General features: G+C 58.7%; 3 protein-coding genes across 3 annotated transcripts; all 3 read right to left on the bottom strand.

Moving 5' to 3' along the window:
- Window positions 1-4,631: 4,631 nt before the first annotated feature.
- EHS24_002046 (uncharacterized protein) lies at window positions 4,632-7,650 on the bottom strand (the record flags this gene model as incomplete). The annotated part of the gene is made up of 7 exons (XM_028617796.1): window positions 4,632-5,130; window positions 5,190-5,590; window positions 5,644-5,835; window positions 5,889-6,235; window positions 6,293-6,658; window positions 6,722-6,945; window positions 6,998-7,650. 7 exons carry the CDS (start codon window positions 7,648-7,650, stop codon window positions 4,632-4,634), a joined length of 2,682 nt encoding a protein of 893 aa, XP_028473474.1.
- Window positions 7,651-15,503: 7,853 nt separating this feature from the next.
- EHS24_002047 (uncharacterized protein) lies at window positions 15,504-17,460 on the bottom strand (the record flags this gene model as incomplete). The annotated part of the gene is made up of 7 exons (XM_028617797.1): window positions 15,504-15,818; window positions 15,906-15,982; window positions 16,022-16,104; window positions 16,178-16,384; window positions 16,523-16,747; window positions 16,884-16,919; window positions 17,012-17,460. The coding sequence occupies 7 exons, from the start codon at window positions 17,458-17,460 to the stop codon at window positions 15,504-15,506; spliced, it is 1,392 nt and encodes a 463-aa protein (XP_028473475.1).
- Window positions 17,461-17,835: 375 nt separating this feature from the next.
- EHS24_002048 (uncharacterized protein) lies at window positions 17,836-20,792 on the bottom strand (the record flags this gene model as incomplete). The annotated part of the gene is made up of 3 exons (XM_028617798.1): window positions 17,836-18,722; window positions 18,769-20,370; window positions 20,414-20,792. 3 exons carry the CDS (start codon window positions 20,790-20,792, stop codon window positions 17,836-17,838), a joined length of 2,868 nt encoding a protein of 955 aa, XP_028473476.1.
- Window positions 20,793-20,859: the final 67 nt, after the last annotated feature.

Raw genomic sequence — 20,859 nt, forward strand, 5'->3', positions numbered from 1 at the left:
ACGGGTTTTGATTGCCGCGCGCGTCGCCGAAACCCTCTCGTCCCATCCGTATCTCCGTCCGTCGCCGGGCCATACCGAGCCTTGCGGCCGTCGAAACACGTCACAAGAAACCAAAAGGATCGTGGACCTAGTGGTCTCTCCAGAAAGACGACTAGCCTCAATATCAAGAGAGACCACCCCCACACTGGACGTGGCGGAAGCTGACGATCTCAGTACTCATTAGCAGGAAAACGGTGGCCCAGTGGTGGCACCGTGGTCGGCCAAAGGCTGCCCGCAAGCCCAATCGCCAACGCACATGCCAACGGTTCCACGATGTGCGTCTTTCAAGGCATGCGTTTCTCGCGGTGCGCAGAACGCGCACCAGAGACGCATTCCACTTTTCTTTACTGGAATCAAGAGGAAGTGGCGGGAATGTACTGTACCGGGAATCAGCCACTAGAGTACCCAGAGTACGTGCCAGAGTAGTGTGACGGCGGCGAGCGAGAGCATGCGGCGCCGAGCGCCCCAGCGCCACCCGTCAAAGTCTCCTCAGCGTCCGATCGTCATCTCCCTGCCATGGTAGCACGGCCTGTCCATCATTTAGTGAGCGCGATTGGTCGTCTGCCTCGCAGTTGTCCCAGGACCGCTTTCCTCTTGCATTGTTTGACAGCTGTTGGGTTTCAGTCCTCCACCATTGTCAGGCGTGGGTTGTTTGGCGTCAACCGGATTGACGTGTTCGCATGATGGGAGCAGGCCGAGATGAACGACCGGACAAGTCAGGTAATGGCATTTCGCACGATGTGGGAATGCCGCTGTCGCTGTGCGCAGTGCAGGGGGGGACATCCGGAGACACCTGATGAGACAAGTTGTAGTTGAGCGTCATCCGAGGAGGTATGGATGTTGGCGAACTGCCTGCAACTTGTTGTGAAGCTCATGTCAAGTTTGAGGACTTGGGTGAGGAGGTGCTCAGGACTCATAAGTGATGCAAGCCGTCCTTTTTGCATTCCAGTGCCCTATTCCGCAGTGAGTGCAGGGCACTTTCCACAAAGGTCTCTGAGTGACCCCTGGCGATGGGTAGACTGACTGAACATCACGACCCAGGTGGACGCTGAGGTATAAAGGCGTCAAAGGCCAGCGGTGTCGGATAACCTGCAGATGAGATCGTCCTGGCTGTGTTTGATGTGGAATGCTCCTGGATGTGTACCACTACTGGTGCAGCCACCGATGTTGGCGCCACTTTGCGGTATGTACAGGACACTCATCGGAATGCGAAGCTGATCCACGGCCTTGAACGTCCACTTGGTCTTGTATCCAGTCTGTCCACTTGGCTTACAATCGAGGCAGTCGACTTCTGGTCAGTTTCTTTTGGCGTTCATCGTGTGCGTGGCAGAGAAGAAGACCTCCGTCAGCTTGCACGGTCGTGCCTAGTACAGTACAGCAATAGGTGGGCAGGATGTGTGTGAACGGTGTGAACTGTGTCATCCACCACAGGGCCAACGCAAGGGAGAGGCTGAGGGGCCGTGTGAGGTCTCGTTTGAGCTGCACGCACCCCAGTAAACGTGCGATCGGACGCGTGCCCAAGGTCGCGGGAGACGCAGAGAGGCGTAGAGTACGCCGACCGGGGGAGGGGCTTGGCGCCACCGCCACTGACTTGGACGATTCGAGGGACACTCAGGTCAGAGAGTAAGCCAGGCGACGAGGTCGTTTTCTTTCACCAATCGAATTAACATTCAAGTTGCTGCTGATGCAGCGCGTCCTTCAGTAAGGGGCCATGCCGCTGGTGGCGCCACTCGTTGCGTTCGTGGTGGCTTGTCGATATAACGCGGACTGTCTTGAGTGAACCTACTACTGAAAGGTGTAAGAGGCATGGTGGACGGGAAAAGGTGGACAGGATTGTTTGCGCAGACAAGGTGTCATTGTCTCGGCTTGTACCTCTTTGCTGTGGCCACGGGGCGCCACCCCATTCCTTAAACACCCGCCGCCCCTTCCCGACGGCGTATGCAGTGGTCGATCTCCGAGCGACATGGCGTCCACGGTCTCATAGAAGCCGCAGCTTCAAGGCAGAGAACAAGGAACACAGTGGCTGGTCAAAGTGTATCGACGTCGGAGCAACAAGACATCAGTCGTCATCCTGGTTGTATTGTGGGCTGCGACGCCCCGTCGAACCGTGTACAAGGTCGGATCTGAAGGGTACTTACAGTGTTTGATTGCAATTCCAGTATGAACAGAGTGATTCCTGGGGTCTCAGCTGCGAGCGTGACCAGAAAAGACCCAAAACTCGACGAAAAGTGCTACTGTTCAAACCATGCCACTCGCCGTTCTGTAACGCGAGGAAGGGCCTTGATTCACGTGGTTGTTTGTGCGGGACCGCATGGTGTGCTGTATCAAGAGCCTTACGCGAGTCACGATGTTACACGTCGCAATGCCCAAGACATACGTTGCGTGAGACGGTTGTCGCTTCCGAGCAGCGTTCCGGACCTGGGGTGGAGGGGTGCACCCTTGGCCGGCGGACGACGGGCTGCGGCGTCTCCCAGCATCATTTATGCAAAACCGTGCAGTGGGCTCGCAATGCAGATGAAGTACATACAATGCCTCCAGCGATTCTGGTCTCTACGTATTTTTATCGTCGGCCAGACTCAGAGGTATTGAAAGGAATGGAAACGATGTTGTGGTCCAATCTATCATCGAGGGAGACCCTTTCTGTTCAGCTATCCGCCGCCTCACGTCAGACTGCCACACCCGCTGCTCTCGTCACACTAAGAAATCTCTCTTGAGATGAAAGGCAGGCCGCTGCCTTCGCTGGCCGTGTCGTTCAAAGCCCGTGCAGCTCCTTCCGCCACACACGGTCCAACTCATGTGCAGCTGTCGTATCCCCGCACCTAAGACCCCTACGACACCCACGGCACCGCCACTTGGCGTGCCCACCTCCGCGAAGGTCACCTCCCTCACACTGAATATCTAGGCGGCCCGCTGAGCCTGGCACAATGAACGAGTGAACTCCACAGGTGAAGAAGTGCGTACGTCAATCCGGCCAACGCAAGTCTCTATAGTTAATCCCGAAGTGCAAGCGCGTGCCTGTCGGTGATGCCCTGCGCGTTGACCAAACCTGACTGACCATGGGACCCTTGCGTCTTCTGCAGCTGTTTGTTGCTCTTGCTGACAACAAAGTTCTAAACGCTGGGAAACGTCGGAAAGCAAAGCCAGGTATGAGGATCTGACATGCCATGACGGAAGTGAAGGTATGGTCATTCCACGCAGCAACATACCCGATCTTCACCAAAATGGGGGAACCGAACTCCGAAGTCCGCACATCAGAGGCCGATCACACAAGGGACAGTGGAACACGGGAAGACATCCTATGCTACCTCGTTGTAAGCGAGCAACACTGAGACATAGGAGATGTTATTAGCTGTTCCTATTCCGCGACAGCTGCTACAGTGCTTGATCCAACTACCTGAGGTTACCTGATGGCTGTCCTGTGCTATCCCATCTAGAACCTGGGCAAGTCGTCCATTATCCTCTCCGACTGACGTCACGTTTAGCCTGGATTGCCCGTGCACTTGAGCTCCCATGCAACAAATACTTGTGTGTGCGTGGAGTCGTTGACATGGACGTCCTTCTTCCTGCCACAGTTCTCTATCTCGTAGACATTTACACTTGTACCCACACGGTCAAGACATGTTACATTAGATACCAGTGGTGGAAGGTGGCACCGCCAAAGCCCCAAGCCGATTTCCGGATAGCCCACCTGAACGCACTACGTAAACCTGGCCGGCAAGTATCGCGCTACCTTGCGCGACGGGGCCTCGGTGGCAGATCCCCCCCGCACGGCAGATACTCCGCGGTACCCCAAACCAACTACAGACTGGGCAAGGGCCCACCGCTCACACCCATCCCATCCTCGCCCCTGGTCCCGAAACGGCTTTATGCTGCAGCGGAAAGGAGATTGGAAACTGGTCAATTGGATAACAGACTCAGACTCAGTTTACCGGAGCCGGCCGGGGTGAAAGAGGAACAGCACGGTGTACGGTGTCTGTCAGCTGCCTTTGCGATGACGCCAAAAGCGCATCACCGCCTGCCCTGCTCCACAAACCCGCAACACATCTCCGAGGGCACCGCGATACCATGCGCCCGTGGTATTCGTTTGGACCATACTGTGCTAGGAAACAAGGCCTATTTCCGGGGCACACCCTCTCATCCCACCATCCTCGTGATCAGGATCTGAAGTTTGCTCCCTGTAGGCCCGGCAGCAACCATCGCCAGTAGCGCCTCTTTGCGACCCAGCTAACACCCACCAAACGTCACCTTGACGGATCAACCGTGACTGCAAAAAGGTTTTGCCGAGCGCAAGAGGGCTAGGAGCTGCATTTCCCGTAGACAAGACCAACAGGCCAGGGCATAGACTAGTAGTACAATGAAAATGGATCTGGACCTCGAGTGGAGTGGGAATCCGCGCGGTACGTTGTGGATGGGGTTGGAAGTTACTCGTCGCAAAGCTTGCCCACCGACAGGTCAGCACCGGCCGGCTGACTCCGGTCGTCTCCTGGATGTGTGACGTGCAGCCTGGGATCTAGTTGTTGCCCATGACCACTCGGACGCCATAATCGTGATCCCGTACCCCAAGTGTGGCGCTGCGGCGGGCGTGGCGGGGTTTACGGCATAGAGGCGTAAGGTACAAACATTTGCGAGCCGTCCGGTTGGATCACGACTTGACCAGCGGGGTTGAACACCATGCCTTGGGGGAGTTGCCCTTGGGGTGGTGGTGGCTGGTGTTGCTGGGAGTGCACATGCGGAAGAGGGGGGTGATGAAGGTGCTGCTGCTGCTGCTGAGCCTGTTGCATGGTCGGGCTGCCCTGGTGGTACATGGCATATGGCGAGCCTTGAGGTGCGTGCACAGGCGAGCGCAAACCGCGTTCCGGTTGTTGCGAGGGGCTGAACCGAGCAGATGAGGGAACGTTGGCTGTCGATGGCCATGACGCAGAACCGGGCATGTGTTGCTGTTGCTCAGTGGCACCTGTGTCGAAGGTCGACGAGGTAAACGACGGCGACTCCGACTGCGAAATCGGCCCACCCGAGGCAGAGGCATCCATCATGTTCTCTTGAGGAGAGGACATGGCACCGTGACGAGATTCAAACCACGCTTTGCGAAGGCTTGTACGTCAGTATGTGGCTGGGCGACAAAGATATAAAAAAAAACAGGCCCGACTCACTCGTGGCTGCGCTCAACACTTTTGGAAAACGCCCATCGGGGCTCGTTGAGGGCCTGCAGGCAAATCGCTACTTCCTCGTCTGTGCCACCTTCGCGTGCGAGAATCTGGGCGGCATAGTAGGTGCCGTCTCGAACAAGGTTGGCGTCCCACTCGAAGAACTCTGATCCCAGATGTGTCTGCACAATGTCCACAATTTGGCGTGCCTTGACATCGCACTGGTTGCGGGCAATCTCCACCAGATGGCGCAGACGCGTCAGATCGCTGTGTTGAGCGTTGGTGGCAGTCACCGGCGAAACGGAGCGCGAGCGCGAGTCCTGGGCACCAAGGGCGGCCTCTTTGTGAGCGAGACGGCCTTCGAGAACGCGACGAATGACATTGTGGGCCTCGAAGAGATAGATTTTCTGAGGTGTCAGATCTTGGTACACGGATAGGTGAGAAAAGGAGAGATACTAACCCAGCCATCTGCAAAGTGCACGGCCTCCGAGTGTTGGCGGAATGGCTCGGCCGAATCCTCGTGCTTGCAGGCCTCAAACTCTTCCCATGACTGGTCGAGAGTCGTCCAGAGCTCTTGCATTTGTTCGAAATTAGGCTCACGCTTCCGAGCCTCCTTGCCCGTGAGAACTCTGTGAATCATGCGACAAGCGAGCTGGGTGTGTGAGACCAAAAAAAAAAACAAGACGGTATTTTACAAGGACTTACTGCCAGGTGAATCGGTGCGAGAGCAATCTTGACAGTTGTGTGGACATGTCCTGGTGCTGCGACAATGGGTTGCTTTTTCACGGCCTCGGTGATGGCTGCAGTGTCCTCGTCCTCGACAAGAGTGAGATTGCCGCCAGCGAGGCCCATCTGGATGGACTCGTGCACAAAGGCGTACCAATAGATGCGCATGCGAATAACCTCGCGTCGCTCCTCGTCGTCCTTCATAGGGGAAGGTGGAAGCTCTGCTGGGCGACCGTCATAGCCAATTCCCTGGGTCGAGCATAGAGTGAAAACCTGGGAAAGGGCGGCCTGGTACATGATCTTGCGCTCAAGTGCGGAGCAGACGCCTGTCGATGTTAGAGAAAAAAGAAAAAAAGAAAAAGTAACAAATATATGAAACGTACCCTCAGTGAGTGGCAGGATCAACAGCAACGCGCGCACACCATCCCACGACGGCCGACGCATGATCGCAAACTCGTCGATCTCGCGCAGAATGGTGCGTATCACAGAGTGCAACTTTTCTGTTTGGCGCTGGCGGTCGCGCTCACGGCGTGTCTCGTTCTCGCCTGGGCTCATGAGGTTGACCGGCCCGATCGGTCCACGACTGAGGTCGGGACCGTCGTACATTCCTCTCTCATCTAGGCCGTATGACACCGCCCAAGCGTAAAGGCAGTGGCAAAGTACCGACCCCGCGTGACCCATGGCAGTTGCACATGGAATGGGCTTGGAGAGATAACGAGTGACAAACTCGAGGGGATCGACGATGGGGCCTGTTAAATAGGGTCAGCAACCCGCGCGCCAACCGTTTCCTGGTCTTCCATCCTTCAACATACGCTGGACGTGGAAGCGGCGAAAAAATGGCGAGTCAAAGAACTCTCTTGTCAGTTCTGGTAGGCGCTCGGCAGTGCGTGTGGTTGGGCTGGTGGCAGTGTCCGAGTCCTCTGCCTGGGATGCGAGGGCAGCATCCGTGGCCGACTTGCCATACAGCTGCTCGATTTCTGATATGCGTTTACCGCGACGCAGCTGCTTGGCCGCCTTCATCGGAGCATATTCATCCCTTTTCGGTTGTCAGCGGAATTCCCAGCGTTACAGGGTGGGAGAATACGCACACGCAGTTGGTTCCCCTTTCCACACAATTCGAGCAACTAGGTTGACGGCGTCTCACTGGCCCACCGCCCTTTGCCTCCTCGAGTCGGGCTTCGCGCTCAGCGTCTTCTTGTCTGGCTCGAAGGTCGCACTTGACTCGGCGGTGGCGACAGGCGCCGCACGCCGTGTACTGTGCACGAGTGGCCTTGCCCGGACTCGCCGCACTGCCGCTCACGCGCTTGTTGGGGCGCTTGTTGGATGATGATGCTTGTTGACCTGGCGCGGGCCATTCTTGGGGTTGCGGGTGAAGGTATGCATGGGGACCTTCAATAGGGGTGGTCTGGAAGGACCCAAAGGTGCCACTCTCCTGGCTGACGCTCGAAGGACCGGCACCGCCATCAAAACTGCCGCTGCTGTAGTAGGAATGATGCACCTGGTCGGACTGCTGGGGTGGTTGGGGGTACCCAAAGGTGATGGTGGGAGCTACGGGTTCCATGGGCATGTTGACATTAAGCTGCGGCCGGCGTTGTTCGATAGGCATGAGCTGAGGGGTGTAGTGGTGGGGAGGGGAAGGGTCGACTGCCGATCCGGGGCCGTGAGGACCAGACCCGTTATCGTAGACGAAATGGTGAGGGTGTGACTGGTAAACTGGAGGCATGGGGTAGTCGGACTGCATCGGCGAGACTGGCGGAAGGCCATGTTGCCGGTGCAGCGGATCCGTAGACCCGTGGTGGTGGGGGTTGGCCATTAGACAGAGCACCGTGGACACGATCGATGTGGGTTGTTGGGGTGAAAAGGGAGGTGGACGCGCGGCGTGGGCTACGAAGAAGACGGACAAACGTCAGCCACAGAAACAAGGTTGATGTAAAGTGTGGAAGGAGACTGTAAAATGGACGGCCAAGGCGGGGTGGGGCGCTGTGTGAGGTACAAATGACTTGGTGGAGGACCAAGCTCTGTTGGGTGATGGCGTTGTGGAGAAAGCGGCGGGGGGACAATACTCACCGCGTCCAAATAACGATAAATGATTGCCACTGCCAAGGAAACAACAAGTCGCTGAGGAATGGATCGACGCACCGAGGATCGACGGTGCCACCACCTCAAGATACACGATTAAAGGAGTAGTTGGCCCTGTGTGAGGCGGGTGCCGGATGAGGGGTAGGGAGGAGGGGGTGTGCTGGCGTACTACACGAAGGGACAGCAGCTAGACACCTGCCGCGACGGGGCAAGACGACGGTGTGGGTTGGTGGGTTGGTGGGTGGGTGATGGTGTTCGGACGGGTAGCTGTGCTAGTGGAACCGAAGATGCGAAGGGAATGGGTGTGAGTTGTCCGTAAGGGGTTTGCCTTGCTCCGAACCAGGGGGAGGGGACAGGCTGCTGTGCTATATGTGTGGAGGAGATATGCCCAAGCGAGGCATGCGCGGCTCAACACGTCCACGGGGGTTGTTGTGTTTCGGCGAGGGATCGACAGAAGGTCTGTTGCTGTGTATGTCGATCAGTCGATGATATGCAGGATATGTAGGGAGGGGAGGGATCGTCGGGATGGTTGTTGAACGAATCCCGATATTTGGTGGGTGGTGGAGGGCAAAAGCGAGGAGAAACAAAGAGGAGAGAGACACAGAGTTGTACGAGCCGTCGGGCTCGATTTGTGGGACGTCAGCCAGAGACAGTCGACCGGACGTTCGGCGCTCTACGCGGTGTGTGGGTGCAGGCACTTGCGTGCACCTGCGCTTGAGGGCGGAGGTGCAGAGTGGAGGCGGATCTGTGCTTGGCAGACCGGGCACCAGGACAAGGTTTTGCGCTCCAGGTAGATTGGCAGCAGGCTGGCATGGCAGGCATCGCAGTTCAAGGCAGCCCGCCCGTGATGGGTCGGGGCCTGGGATGAGGCGAAGGCGCGCCTCCAACGGGCGGCGGCGGCGCAGCGCGTTGCGTCCGCCGTTGCGCGCAGGGTATAGATAGGGGCTTAAAGGCGGGATCGCTCATGCTTTGTCTGTCTCTGTACATCTGGACACGACATGCTCGGCAGCCGGGCAGGCGCGGGTGGGGTTTGGGGGGGGGGGGGGGGGGGGGGGGGGGGGACAGCACAATGAGGAGGACGAAGAGGAGGCTGGGGCGGGGTCAGGAGGCGGCTGACGCTACTTCGGACCCACCTGGACAGCTCGAAGGCCAAGGTGCGGCAAAGGGCCGGGCCCGCGCGGGTGTCGTGAGCACACACGATTAGGGACAGCAGTACAGCAGGCAAAGGGGGGGAGGGGGGTGAAGAGGTACGCGGTAGGCCATGCGCGGGGCAAGTTGCTGGACCGGGGTGTGGAAGAGGGGTTATGGGGAACAGGGACGGGGAGTCGGGAGGGCAGGCCGGCGGCGAGAGCCGGATTCTGGCGGCTGTGAGCAGCGCGAGCAGCAACGGCCCAGAGATCCAGAGACTGTTGAGGGGTGTGCGGTCGCCTTCGCTTCGAGCCGTCGCGTTCCTGTTCGTCATGAGCCCGCCGAAACCTCGGGCAATCCAAGGCCGCTCCTATATCCCCCACCTGCCCTGTTCTTTCGTGGCTGCAATCGTCTCTTCACACACTCTCTCAAGTGACTCGGCTGCAGGGGGGGGGGGCAGCTATCCAAGCGAACTCGGCGGAGTCGGAGTCTGCGAGGTCAAATGCCTGAGCTTTTTGGAAGTGCGACTCTTTCTGTCTCTGGTCCCAGGGGCTCATGGTCATGGTGCCATTGAGTTGAGCCGTTGCGTCGGCGTCTCCGTCGCATCATGCACTGATCCCACTGGCAGACGTCGTCGTCGCCTTGCGGCTTCGTCAGCTGGCCCATAGGCCATAGATCCATGGACGTGGCCTGTGATCCATGTAAACTCCCCATTACTTTTTCTCCCTCTCTCTCTCAGGTGCAGCAGCGTCACTGTTCCCTGTGGAATGGGAACGCCGTTGCTCGGCGTGGCGGTACCCTGTATTCGTGGCCAGCCAGAGGTCGGAGCTCTGAGGCTGTCTGGAATTCTGCCAGCTTCCAGTGAGGGCATCAGGGAACTACAGAGAGGTAGTCACCCTTCTCTGATGAGCAACACGATCTGCCACTTTTTAGGTGCTAGACCTAATAACGCACGAACACGTCGGAGATGAAAAGACCGGCACCCCTTCCATGACCGAAGGGTGGGGGGGCTGGACGATTAACTCTGAGGGACAGCACGATACACGACGGTGATCTGGCAATGCAACAAGCCAAAGCGGTGGTTGCGAGGCCAAACATGCAAAGCTCCAGCACCAGCCTCACACCCTTTGCCGCCTCCTCCAGAACGCCTCCAAGACCACGCCATCGCCGGCGCCGTTTATACTCCCTCACATTCCCTCGACGCCTCGGCGGCACCCGTCGTGCGCCAGTGTCGAGAGGGTGCCACACCGTGCATGCGATCCACACATATATGCAAATCACCCGGGATCTGAAAAGTCACGTCCAGGCCCTGGCTGCGTGTGTCCGTCCGCTCTCCGTCCACTTGTCCGAGGGGCCAAACCACCTGAACCTAACAGTCCGTCCCGATTGTGAGGCGTTCTCATTCGTTCCACTCTGTCTGCCATTCAGTCGGTGCCCGGTGCCCGGTGGCCGGTCTCTCTAACACATGGGTTCGCTAAAGCTTCTGACAGGTCTGTCGTGTGATCGTGTGACCTCTGCCCATTATCAATTTACACCCGTCCGATCATCCAACCGGGCACCAGTGAAGCGAATAGTGTTCTGTGGCCTGTGGCAGAGACTCTTCTTTTCCTTTGTTGTTTTGGTCTTTGTTGTCCAGGAAAGGTCAGTAACTTGGTCGGTCACGCTATCTGGCATAGGGTCCGGCGCGGATCAGTCGGGCCCTGCGTCGCTTCTGTCGCTTTCATACCGACCGGTCTTGCCCCTTCAATAGAGTCGGATTCAGCAAGTGGACGGCCGAACGGTGTTTGAGGTCCCTGTGCAACAGTGCAGCAAGCTGCAACAACACACCTGTGGCCAGGCGGGAACCCCCGCGCAAGATAACACGCATCGTGTTCAACCGTGCACAACCGCGTGTACGGAACAAAGTTTCTTACCCTTCCGGATCCCGTCACGCCACCCTGTTCTATACTAGCACTGAATGGAAACAAAGCGCCATAAGTCCTGTGCGCGCTGCGCAGAAAAACGCCTGGGTATCCAAGGACCAGACGAGCTGTGCGTGTCGCCATGGTGATGATATGTCTCAGGCGGGTCAGACACACATGCGCACCGTGAGCAGACGCCCGCCCGGACCCGTGCGCGACTCAGTTATTCGGGCCGAATTTTAGCGACCCGAGGACTGTCGCGACGGCGGTTGTGCATGATTCGTGTCCTGTCGGAGACTCCGCTGGTCGTCATTGGCCTCCGAGCTGGCCTCCAGGGTGATTGTTATTTAGCTATCTTGCCGCAACTCGGCTCTGTCTGTCCCGAAGACTTCCTGACATCCTGGGGAATGACAACGAGGACACCGCTCTTTGGAATACGACGTGGCTTGCGTTTGTCGTCCACTGTGTTGTGCGCGTGGTCCGACTGTATCGGACATGGGACGCGTGCTACAGGGTAGACACCTTTCATGGGAAGCGCGGTGAAAGCGTCGATCCGGCGATCATCTTCGCCTGCGTCGAAGCGTCGCAACTGCCTCTTCGTGGCGTGTCGCTCAAACCACAGGAGCAGCACAATCCCGTGCACAGAAGCGGTCAAGACCGGCCCTGGGGCTGTGAGATTAGCAATCAGTCTCACCCCCCACCCAGAGGTGTCTCTCCAGAGTGCCCGCAGCTGGTGCCACCACAGCCCGCCCAAAAAAAAGAGTGGGTCCCCCAAAGTGGCGCTGGGCGTTTTGCGGGCATCACACAATACCAGGCGTGCCAGTCGCGGGTGATCACAGCTCTGACACAGGCACCCACCCTTCTTTGTACACACACACGGCAGAGTACAATCGTCAGCACAGTAGAGGGAGACACCTTCCTGTCCACCACAGCGCTGCACGGGGAGACGGACTGTCCATTCACGAGCCTGTCGATCGCCCTTTCGCAGATAGCACGTCGGGCATCCGGCCGGGCTGAGCGGGGAGTGCCTCGTGCCTGCATCTTGTGGAAAGCATGAACATGGCGTGGCAGCCACCCGGTGTATGCTTTGGAGAGCCCACAAGAGATCAAAGCAGACCATCGCATGGAGGTCTGTGCCCAGAAAGGATGTACGAGTACCGTACCGTGTCGAGAGAGGTATGTGGCACAACTGCGCCAGCAATTGCCATTTTGCCGCGGAGAAAACGTTTTCCAATTACCTGCCCATCCAAAACCATATGCATCACGTTTCGCAATGCCGATGCAGAAGGCGCAACATTAGCCTCTGTACAGTTTGCAGGATAGGGCACCCACCTTCCTCCCGTCCCGCGACCTTAATATATTGCTTCCTTGCCCACATTGGGTGTGTGGTTTGCATTGTATGTATTGGCCATTCAGTCACCCGGAGATGCCCTCTTCCGACGTCCGAACAGCACAAAGGGGTTTATTAAGGCTAATTGCAGGAGGCACCCAGAACATTGGTATACTCCGACCGCCCGTTTGCTGGATTTTTTGTAAACAAGTATAGCCTTACACGGCAGGAGCCCGCAAATGATCGCGACATAATGAACCTGTTCCTGGGCATAGGTTGTTCCGCGGCATGCTTGCCATTACCCCCACACCCACCGGCCACCGTCCATCATGTCAGCATTCAGGCAATGCACAGTCCCAGCGAAACTCACCCACGCGGCGCATGGCCACGTTCGTGCCACACAAAGCCACCCGAAAACCCGCAACATGTTGGCGGGCCACGCCAGCGGCGCCATGATGCTCTCGCCCCCCCCCCCCCCCGGGGACCTTCACGTAGGCGGTCGCTGATATTTGGGGTCCGATGCGCAGCCCAAAGGGTATCGAAAAGGCAAACATCGTATGTCCTGCAACTGCGGACGAGCGCCAACGCCAGCGCTACGGGTGATCATCGGATCGTCAGGGCCCTACACCGGCAACTGGGGGCATGCACAAAGGATATTGGATATATGCAAAAGGTGTCGGCCGGGAGAGGGGGGCTGTCAGCCTGCACACCCTGCAGCCTGCAGGTTGCGCCGACAGGGAGGAGTGGTTGATTCCCGGATTACTCGGAGAGTCAGCCAAACGTGTTGCAAAGGGTCCGGGCTGGACGGGTTTTACGGAGTTGCGGAGCAACTTTGCCTGAGGACGACTGTGCACCGTGTGGACGCACTTGGGTGAACCCTTCTGGAGGCGCAGATGCATGTCTTTGCAATCACCTCCTGCTGGACATGCACCAGCAATCGAGGGATGATGAATGGGGAATGGGGTCTCAAGCGCCTACCGATCTGCTGGCAATACACGCCGCCACAAGCCCACAGGCTGTGTGTCCCAGTGTCAGTCGTCGTCGCGTTTGTTCTGTGGATCTCTCCCACACAAGGTTTCAGTCGCGACTGTACTCCCATACGCACAGGCCTGGGCGTGGCGGAAGCGCCGGCGCCAGCGCGCTCAAGCAGCGGCGCCACGCCCAGCGCCAGGCCGCACCAGAAGGCTATACGAGGCGCGGCGCGTCTCGCTTACGGCTTCGTCAGGCGTCCACAGCCACATTCAAGATTGAACCCAAACTGGAACGGACGGGAATAAGGGTCGATTCCGTGGGTGCGAAGGAATGGCCAGAGCACTGGAGCCAAAGCCGTTGGGGACATGGTGGCTCGCGGTATGCGGCGCACACGCGGGGGGTGACACAGGAAATGGGAATGCGCATCTCTATGGACGGTATGGATGCACGCAACGACAGGGTACACTGGGTCAAACAGGGCACCGTGGCCGTGCTAAAAGTGCACTGTGGCGGTTTATATGGCTCCATTTCATTGGCTCTGTTGCTCCTTGCTCTGAATTCAGTTCCCTGTGTGCCCGGCATCTCCTATCCACAGCTGTAAACCTCTGTGGGTGAGAGGAGGTCTGGGTCGCACGGCGCTGGTGTGGACAGTGAACAGACCGGCCTGACCGGGGGCGTATATGCGGTCTTCGCCGACCGAATCGGGTGGCTACAAGCCATGTTCGGCCTTCGCACCGGCATAGCCAGGCTCTATGGGCCGTCCTTCCGCCTGCCCCATTGTCCTGCTTTCGAACAGCCCAGCCGTACCACTGCGGCGCCACTATAGGCGGTGGTGTAAAGATGGCGATGCCCATGGCTGGCGTCTGGACGTAGCCTTCGGGAGTCCAAGCGTCGTGATGCCCCCAAAACGCCAAAGTCCAGAATGCGAGAGTGACCATGAGCGAAAATAGTGTACCAAGAGTCCCCACGCCAAGTCATGGGCGAGGTAATTGGATGCGCGGTGGCCCGCACACTGTGCACAAGTGCCACAACGGTTGCCCGTCCACCCAACGGTCTCGTCGCTAGGAGCGCCCGGAAGAAATGGGCAGGGAAGACGTGGGTAAGGAGCTCTTTGTCCACACACCTCTCGCTCGCAACCTGCCACGAGGCTTTCATTTCAAGACATATTGGGGTACGCGTTAGTCATGCGAGGCACTGGCGTCAGACACCAAGTGGGTGTGTTACCGTGAGACGGAGGGGGATGGGGATGAATCCTTAATAATACGACACGAGGAACCAGGAGCCACCAACACCGAGATTCACAAGAAACAACAGGAGAACGTCCTCGCTGCTGCCGCGCTGCATCTGTGACCGAGACGCGCGCATGCGTGATTGCGGGCAACCCTACGCAATCACGGCACAGTTCCTCGAACCTTACGTAGTACGTACTGTGGTGCAATAGCAATCTTGAGCGCAACGTGTAGTACGAGCACCCCCGTACCTTTGTCGCCCTCCTCTGCGTTTGTCCAATGCAGAACTTTGTGGAAACCAGCTTGCCGGAGGCACATAGGCCCGGAGGAGGCCCAGACAAACAACCAGGCTTTTGCAATACCGGCGCACAGCTGCATGTCTCTTTTCCTCGTCCCTCTCATTGCCTAACTACATGCCGGCGGACGTTTCCGTTGTTCGACATTTGGGCCATTATTCACGTTGCATGCTCACTGCGGCCACTAGTTGCTCCCACTCCACTGGCTGAGGACGACACCAAAGAACCCGCACGACCGAGAAGTTAGTATACTCTTCTTCCTGGGACATTGAGACTGAGTTTAGCGCAATCGGTATAAGAAGGCCCGCGTGTAACCATCCCCATTAACAGTCACGTTCACGAGCAAACGAGAGGCTACCACTATCGTCACTGCAGAAAGCATGGTACTGCCATGTCGATGACCAGGTCTGTTGGTGGCCCTGGTCGCGATGAAAAAATCAGGCTTCGAAATCAGGCTTCGCATCATCCCCAATTAGACGACTAGACGACTTCATGAACATTGCCTCTATAACGCCCATATTGTAGATTTTGACAGACCATCTCCACGGCCACGCTCCAGGCGACGTTCCTCCAATGTCCTGGACATTACTACTGCACACTCCTTAACTACCGTCGTTCCTCTAATGTCCCAGTTTGCCCCGTGAAAAGCTGTGCGGTTCTCAAAACGCACGCTTCGGTCCACGACGCCGGCTGGCCGCGTAACCTCCCCTTTCCCTGGCGACGGCGTCCGCGAGCCACTGCAGGCCCGAAAGCGCATGACGCGCAAAGAAAAATACGGGAACTCGAACAATGGGACCGCTGGTGTATGACGCCGCTCCAAGGCCACCGCCATTCCCACCAACGTGCCCCATGGTGAGGAGCGAAGGGGGCAACTCGCTGGTCGGCGTGGTGGGGTTGGACGAGCCTGGGCTGGGGGTCGCGGGGAGCAGCGAGTGGACGCTAGGCGGGCGAGACTGGAGGGCCTGGATAAGAAGCTGAGAGGTGTGAGTTGGTATAAATATATGGATGAGGCGTGGGGGACCGAGCATAGGAGCCACCTATCCCCCCTCACAACAGCTTACGAAAGGGTAAATGAGCGCGAAGACGGCCATGTTGACCAGAGGCGGCCCGAACGAGGTGAGTAGTGTGGCAGGAAGACCTGTGTGTTAGACGGCGACAAAATCGGCTTAACACTCACCGAAGCCGAGCATGTAGGCTGAGCGGTCGCTAATATAGCTGCAACGCGTGTCAAGTGACCATCCGCGAGCAGTGAAGATCCACCTGTAGGTATCAGCACTTGAACTGGTATTACGCTGGTGTGGAGATACGCCAGTCACCAGCACCCAGGACTCACTCGTAGGGGTAGTAACAGTTGATGAGCGACATGTACGCGAGCCCAATTGGCACACCGAGCACGGGGACGAGAGCAATGGTGCGACCAACGAGTGTAAAGTCCGCAATGAGGAGGAGACGCATGACCGTGACCCAAGCCCAGGCCACAGGATCGGAGAAGACTGTCGGCGCGGGGTTTTGAGGCGCCGTCGACGACGAGAGGCGGTATCTGGTGGTGCGTCAGCCTCCGGGCAGCAACGGGCCTAAGCCCTCTGCCAAGGGCGAGAGCCGCCGACGAGCTGGCTGACTGGTCGGCTTCGTAGCTCTCCGAACCGCCTACGGCCAAACAGTCACACTTCACACTCACGCAGGATGCAGCATCGCCTGGGCCCTCCTCGCCACGTCTGGACCCCAGATCGCGTTGATCCAGAAACACACGGCAAACGTCGGCCAGCTAAGAAGGACATTGTACCAGAATCCAATCTCGCGGGTCCGCGTAGCTGCACCATCCGCAATACCCTGGCTTTGGAAGATGGGTGAGAGGACGAGAGGGAACATTGACAACAGGAGCAAGGACAGAAGGTTGATGAGCCTGGAGAGTAAGCCAACTAGCCGCCGAGTGAGCTCGTATGCGTCGGCTCCGTCAAGTTGCTCGCCAGCTGCAGCCAGCTGGCCCGACCAAGCGAACAGCTGGACCGAGTCTTGCGCCTACCCGATATGGCACTCACGTCACCTTGAGCACGAGGCTGCGGAGCTCCATGTCGCTACTGCGTCAGCGCTGCATCTGCCCGCCGTCGAGAACCGGGGAACAGTGATCGTTTCCGCAGACGTTCCCACGTCGTCGCGCAGTACTCACCCCCACACGAGCCCCATGCTCCTGTCCAGCCGCACCGCATCGCGTACACCGCTCCTCACGGCCTCGATAGCGCGCCGCGCCTGGCCCACGGCGGACGCGTCCGTGTCGTCGGTAAACTCGACGGCGGGGCTGAACGGACCGCCGCCCAGACCGAGGGACATGCCCCTGCCGTGGCTCGGCGTGTATCCTTGTCCTTGCCCCACCACCCTTGGGAGCGAGGGCGCGGAAGCTACCGATGGGTTGTGGTAGCTTCCAGACGCGAGGTGGCCGTAGCTCCCGCCGTTGTAGCTGTCAAAGCCGTTGGGCTCGCCGGGGACAGGTGGAGGGGGCAGTGCGGAGCCGCTGGGACGGCGCAGCGGCACGTAGGCGTTGTTGGAGGGCTTGGAGGTGGAGACCGGAGGGGGAGGCGCGGCACCCCCTTCTGGTTGACGGCGACGTTGATGAAGCATGGCGCGATGGACGAACGATGGGACAAGAGCAGGTGGGAAACAGTTGCAATCAAGTGTGGTGCGCGCACCGACAGAGTTGGTGCCTGGCCGTTGAGTGAGATTCAAGGGTGGGTGCACTCGTGGCGCGTCTGTGTGACGCAAAAACAAGGCGCGTCGCAACACTGTGCCGCCGGCTCGTGTTTGCTATTGTTGTCTGTTTGGTGTACAATGATGATATGCATGCATGCATGGGACACGGCCTGGTTACCGTGGTAAAAATGTATTGGTACCTGATGAAATGGCACTGCCCTGCTGGAACTCGTTGCTTGTCTGCTTTCTCCAACCAATCTACACACGCTCGTTACCAAGCCCCGTCTCGTTCGAATCCACTCTCAGTCACGCCCTCCACTCCAAGCTCATCGTGCGTGCGGTTTCCAGTCCATCGGGCGGAATGGTACCCAGGTAACGCTCGTAGGTGCGTGTCTCCATGTATTGCGTTATGCGCATCGCCCGACCACGGCGGTTCAAGGGTCGCTTCCCCGCGGCAATGTCTGCGTAGAATGCCACTTCGGCCAAGTCGTCGGCGCGGACCAGGCTGGACACCACCGGGACAGTCTCGAGGAATAGAGTCGGATCGGGCAGGAGGCGCATGGAGAGATTGACGAGTGGGTCGAGGACTGGGAGGAGGCTGCGCACATAGGCCGTCTGCGTGAGCTGCAGTTTGTGGTCGTCCGTGAATGGACCACCGCCGAGGGCGACAAGCGTGGCCGCCATGTCCGCAGAGTAGTCATAGGCAGCCAGCGTAGGGTGCAATTCCTGTACGTCGAGCTTGAGAAGCTGAGCGAGGCCTTCCTGGTCGTCGGGGCCGTGCTCAAGATGGTCAACGTCTGCAACCTCCATCCGAGCCCACGCGCGTGGGGCGACGAACGCATCGGCGAATGACACCGACTCGAGACGGCGCACGACGTCGGCAAAGTCGCCGCGAGGTTCCACTTCGGATGCTGGTTCACGACGCTCCGCAGGCTTGCTGCGGTCAAGCTGCATTTGCGTAATCGCAGCACGCAAGTCAAAGTTGGCTGCGGGCTCGTTTCCGTTGGGAGGCAACGGCTGGTCCACGAGGTCGAGAGGCTCGTGGCTACACTGGGCGTACAGCGTGGCGACGTCTGTGTGGACCCCGTGGTGCTTTGCGATCGAGTCCAAATACGGTTGTGCGAGATACCCTGGTGCAGGGAAGAAGTGGAGCGTCGTCTGCAGCGGAACATTGTCGCGTATGCGGCCGGGGTCTGAAGGTTTAGCTCAAACGGTCCTGCCATTCCGGAAACTACTCACCGTTGCAAGTGATGACCACTGGACGGCGCGACTCGGCAATGAGTGAGATCACTGCTGGCCAGAATGTGTTTTCCTCCTCAAAGAGAATGTCTGCCTCGTCAATCAGAATGAGTGACTGCTTCGTCTTGACTTCCGTCTTGGGCTCGGGCACCAGTTCAGGCGTGGGCTGCTGAACCTCAATGGCAGACTGGGGGTCGCTTTCGTCGTCCAGCGAGATCGGGTCATTGGCACTGCCCTGGCTGCTGGGCATGGGGAGGACCTTGGGTTTCGGCTGGACCTTTCCAAAGAAGGAGGCCGTGGCAGCTTCGGCGGTGCTCTTCGGCTTCTCCTTCTTCTCCGTGACCATGTGGTTCTTGCCAACATCACCAACGAGTGCTAGGAGGTTGGTGCCGGTACGCCTGCCGATGCCCGGATACACCTCGAACACATCCCAGCCCAGCTCGTTTGCTGCGGCGTACACTGCTGCTGTCTTGCCGCATCCACTAGGGCCAGAGAGGAGAATCGAGTTTCCGATCCACTTGCCGATGGGTGGATAGGCATCTGGACGCGCACCAAGGGGCAAGATGGGTTCCTCGACGGGCTCGGGAACCTCCTCGTCGTCGTTGGCGTACACATCGTTTGTGAATGGCTCGCCAAACATGCCGATATCGTCCACAATCCAGGACTTGTCCGGATCCACGGCACGGCCACGGGGCATGCGTCTGATCACGCGGCGTCCCTCATGTCCGCCGACAGAAAGCGCAGAGAGCCAGTCGCGCAGGTATGTTGCCTCCACCTCGTTTCCTAGGACAGCAGCGGCTGTCCGCGGGCGATGGGCTTCGCACCACGACTCGCGCCCGTCCAAAGTCGTACCGGACACGGCAGTGATTGCGGGATGGGCCATGATGAACGGCGGGGCCGTGACAACGGTCTCGCTAGGGCGAGACCTGGATGGCCCGGGGTCACGCGAGATCCACATGTGATCGTTGTGATCGTGGACACCGTTGGTGTCGGCGTGGGACTGAGGTGCACGCAGGGCGAACATCCTTGGCCGGCCCTCTGCCGGCTCGGCGGTCGGAGCGTCAACGTGCGCTGGCCACTCGCCTCCAGGCCAGGGTGCAGCCGGCTCCTCGCCCTCCTTGCAGCATCCCCAGCCATTCTTGAGCTTTCCTGGCTCGTCGCGAGCAGCGAGGTTGAAAAACGAGTGGACTTGCTTCGGAGCCGCTGGCGTGGTGGTGCCCGATGCCGCGTCGCTGGGCTGAGCAGTTGCAGTGGTCGACCTCGAGGTGGCTACGGACGCGGTAGCGGGAAGAGGAGCTGTAGGATCGGGGTCTGCACGGCGCGAGAAGAACGAGTGTGTAGGCAAGGACGGATCGGCGGTGACCCGGCGCCTTCCGTCACTGGACCGCTTGCGCGCCGTTCCGCCCGTCACGATAATGTCGGCATCCGACGAGCCAGTGACCACAATCTCCGGCATGTCAGATGAGAGGACAATGATCTCGGGCGAGTCGGGCGACATGGGGAGACCCCCAAACGCTGGTGCAGGGTCGGGAGTCACTGCGCTCGAGGTGGCAGCTGGTTGACGGCCACGCTTCTTTGGCGAAGCGTTCGTTGTTGTGTCGCCTTGGTGATCAGCACTGCCCAACAAGGGAACCCCCCAACTCACCGTCAGGCTTGCGCTTTGCCCTGGGCTTGCGCTTCCTGTCGCCGTTCGCTGGAGCTGGTGGAGGAGCTGGAGGGGGCGGGGGAGGAGCAGTGACGCCAACGCCGTCGACACTAAAGGTAAGGCGGGCCTGTGTTGGAGCGGCGTCATTCTTCTTCCTCTTACGAGCTGGAGGCGGGTTGGAGGTATTAGACGCTGAGCGCTGGAGAGCGGCAGCAGATGAAGATGGGGCGCCCCATAATGCTGAAAGTGTACGGCTCGACGAGGGCTGTCCAGGGGGGTCGAGGGAGGAAGACGAGGGTGGTTGGGGCGGATCAGAGGGGGTGGTGGAAGATGGCCCAGCGGCAGGCTGGTCAGGCATGCTGCTGTCAGAGCTGTTCATCGTGAGGGGGCGCTTACTTGGCGTTCTATGCTATCATGAGGTCGTGATGGAGGAAATAAAGTGAATT

This window comes from Apiotrichum porosum, assembly GCF_003942205.1.
Source record: "Apiotrichum porosum strain DSM 27194 chromosome Unknown scaffold_12, whole genome shotgun sequence".
Taxonomy (NCBI): Eukaryota; Fungi; Basidiomycota; class Tremellomycetes; order Trichosporonales; family Trichosporonaceae; genus Apiotrichum; species Apiotrichum porosum.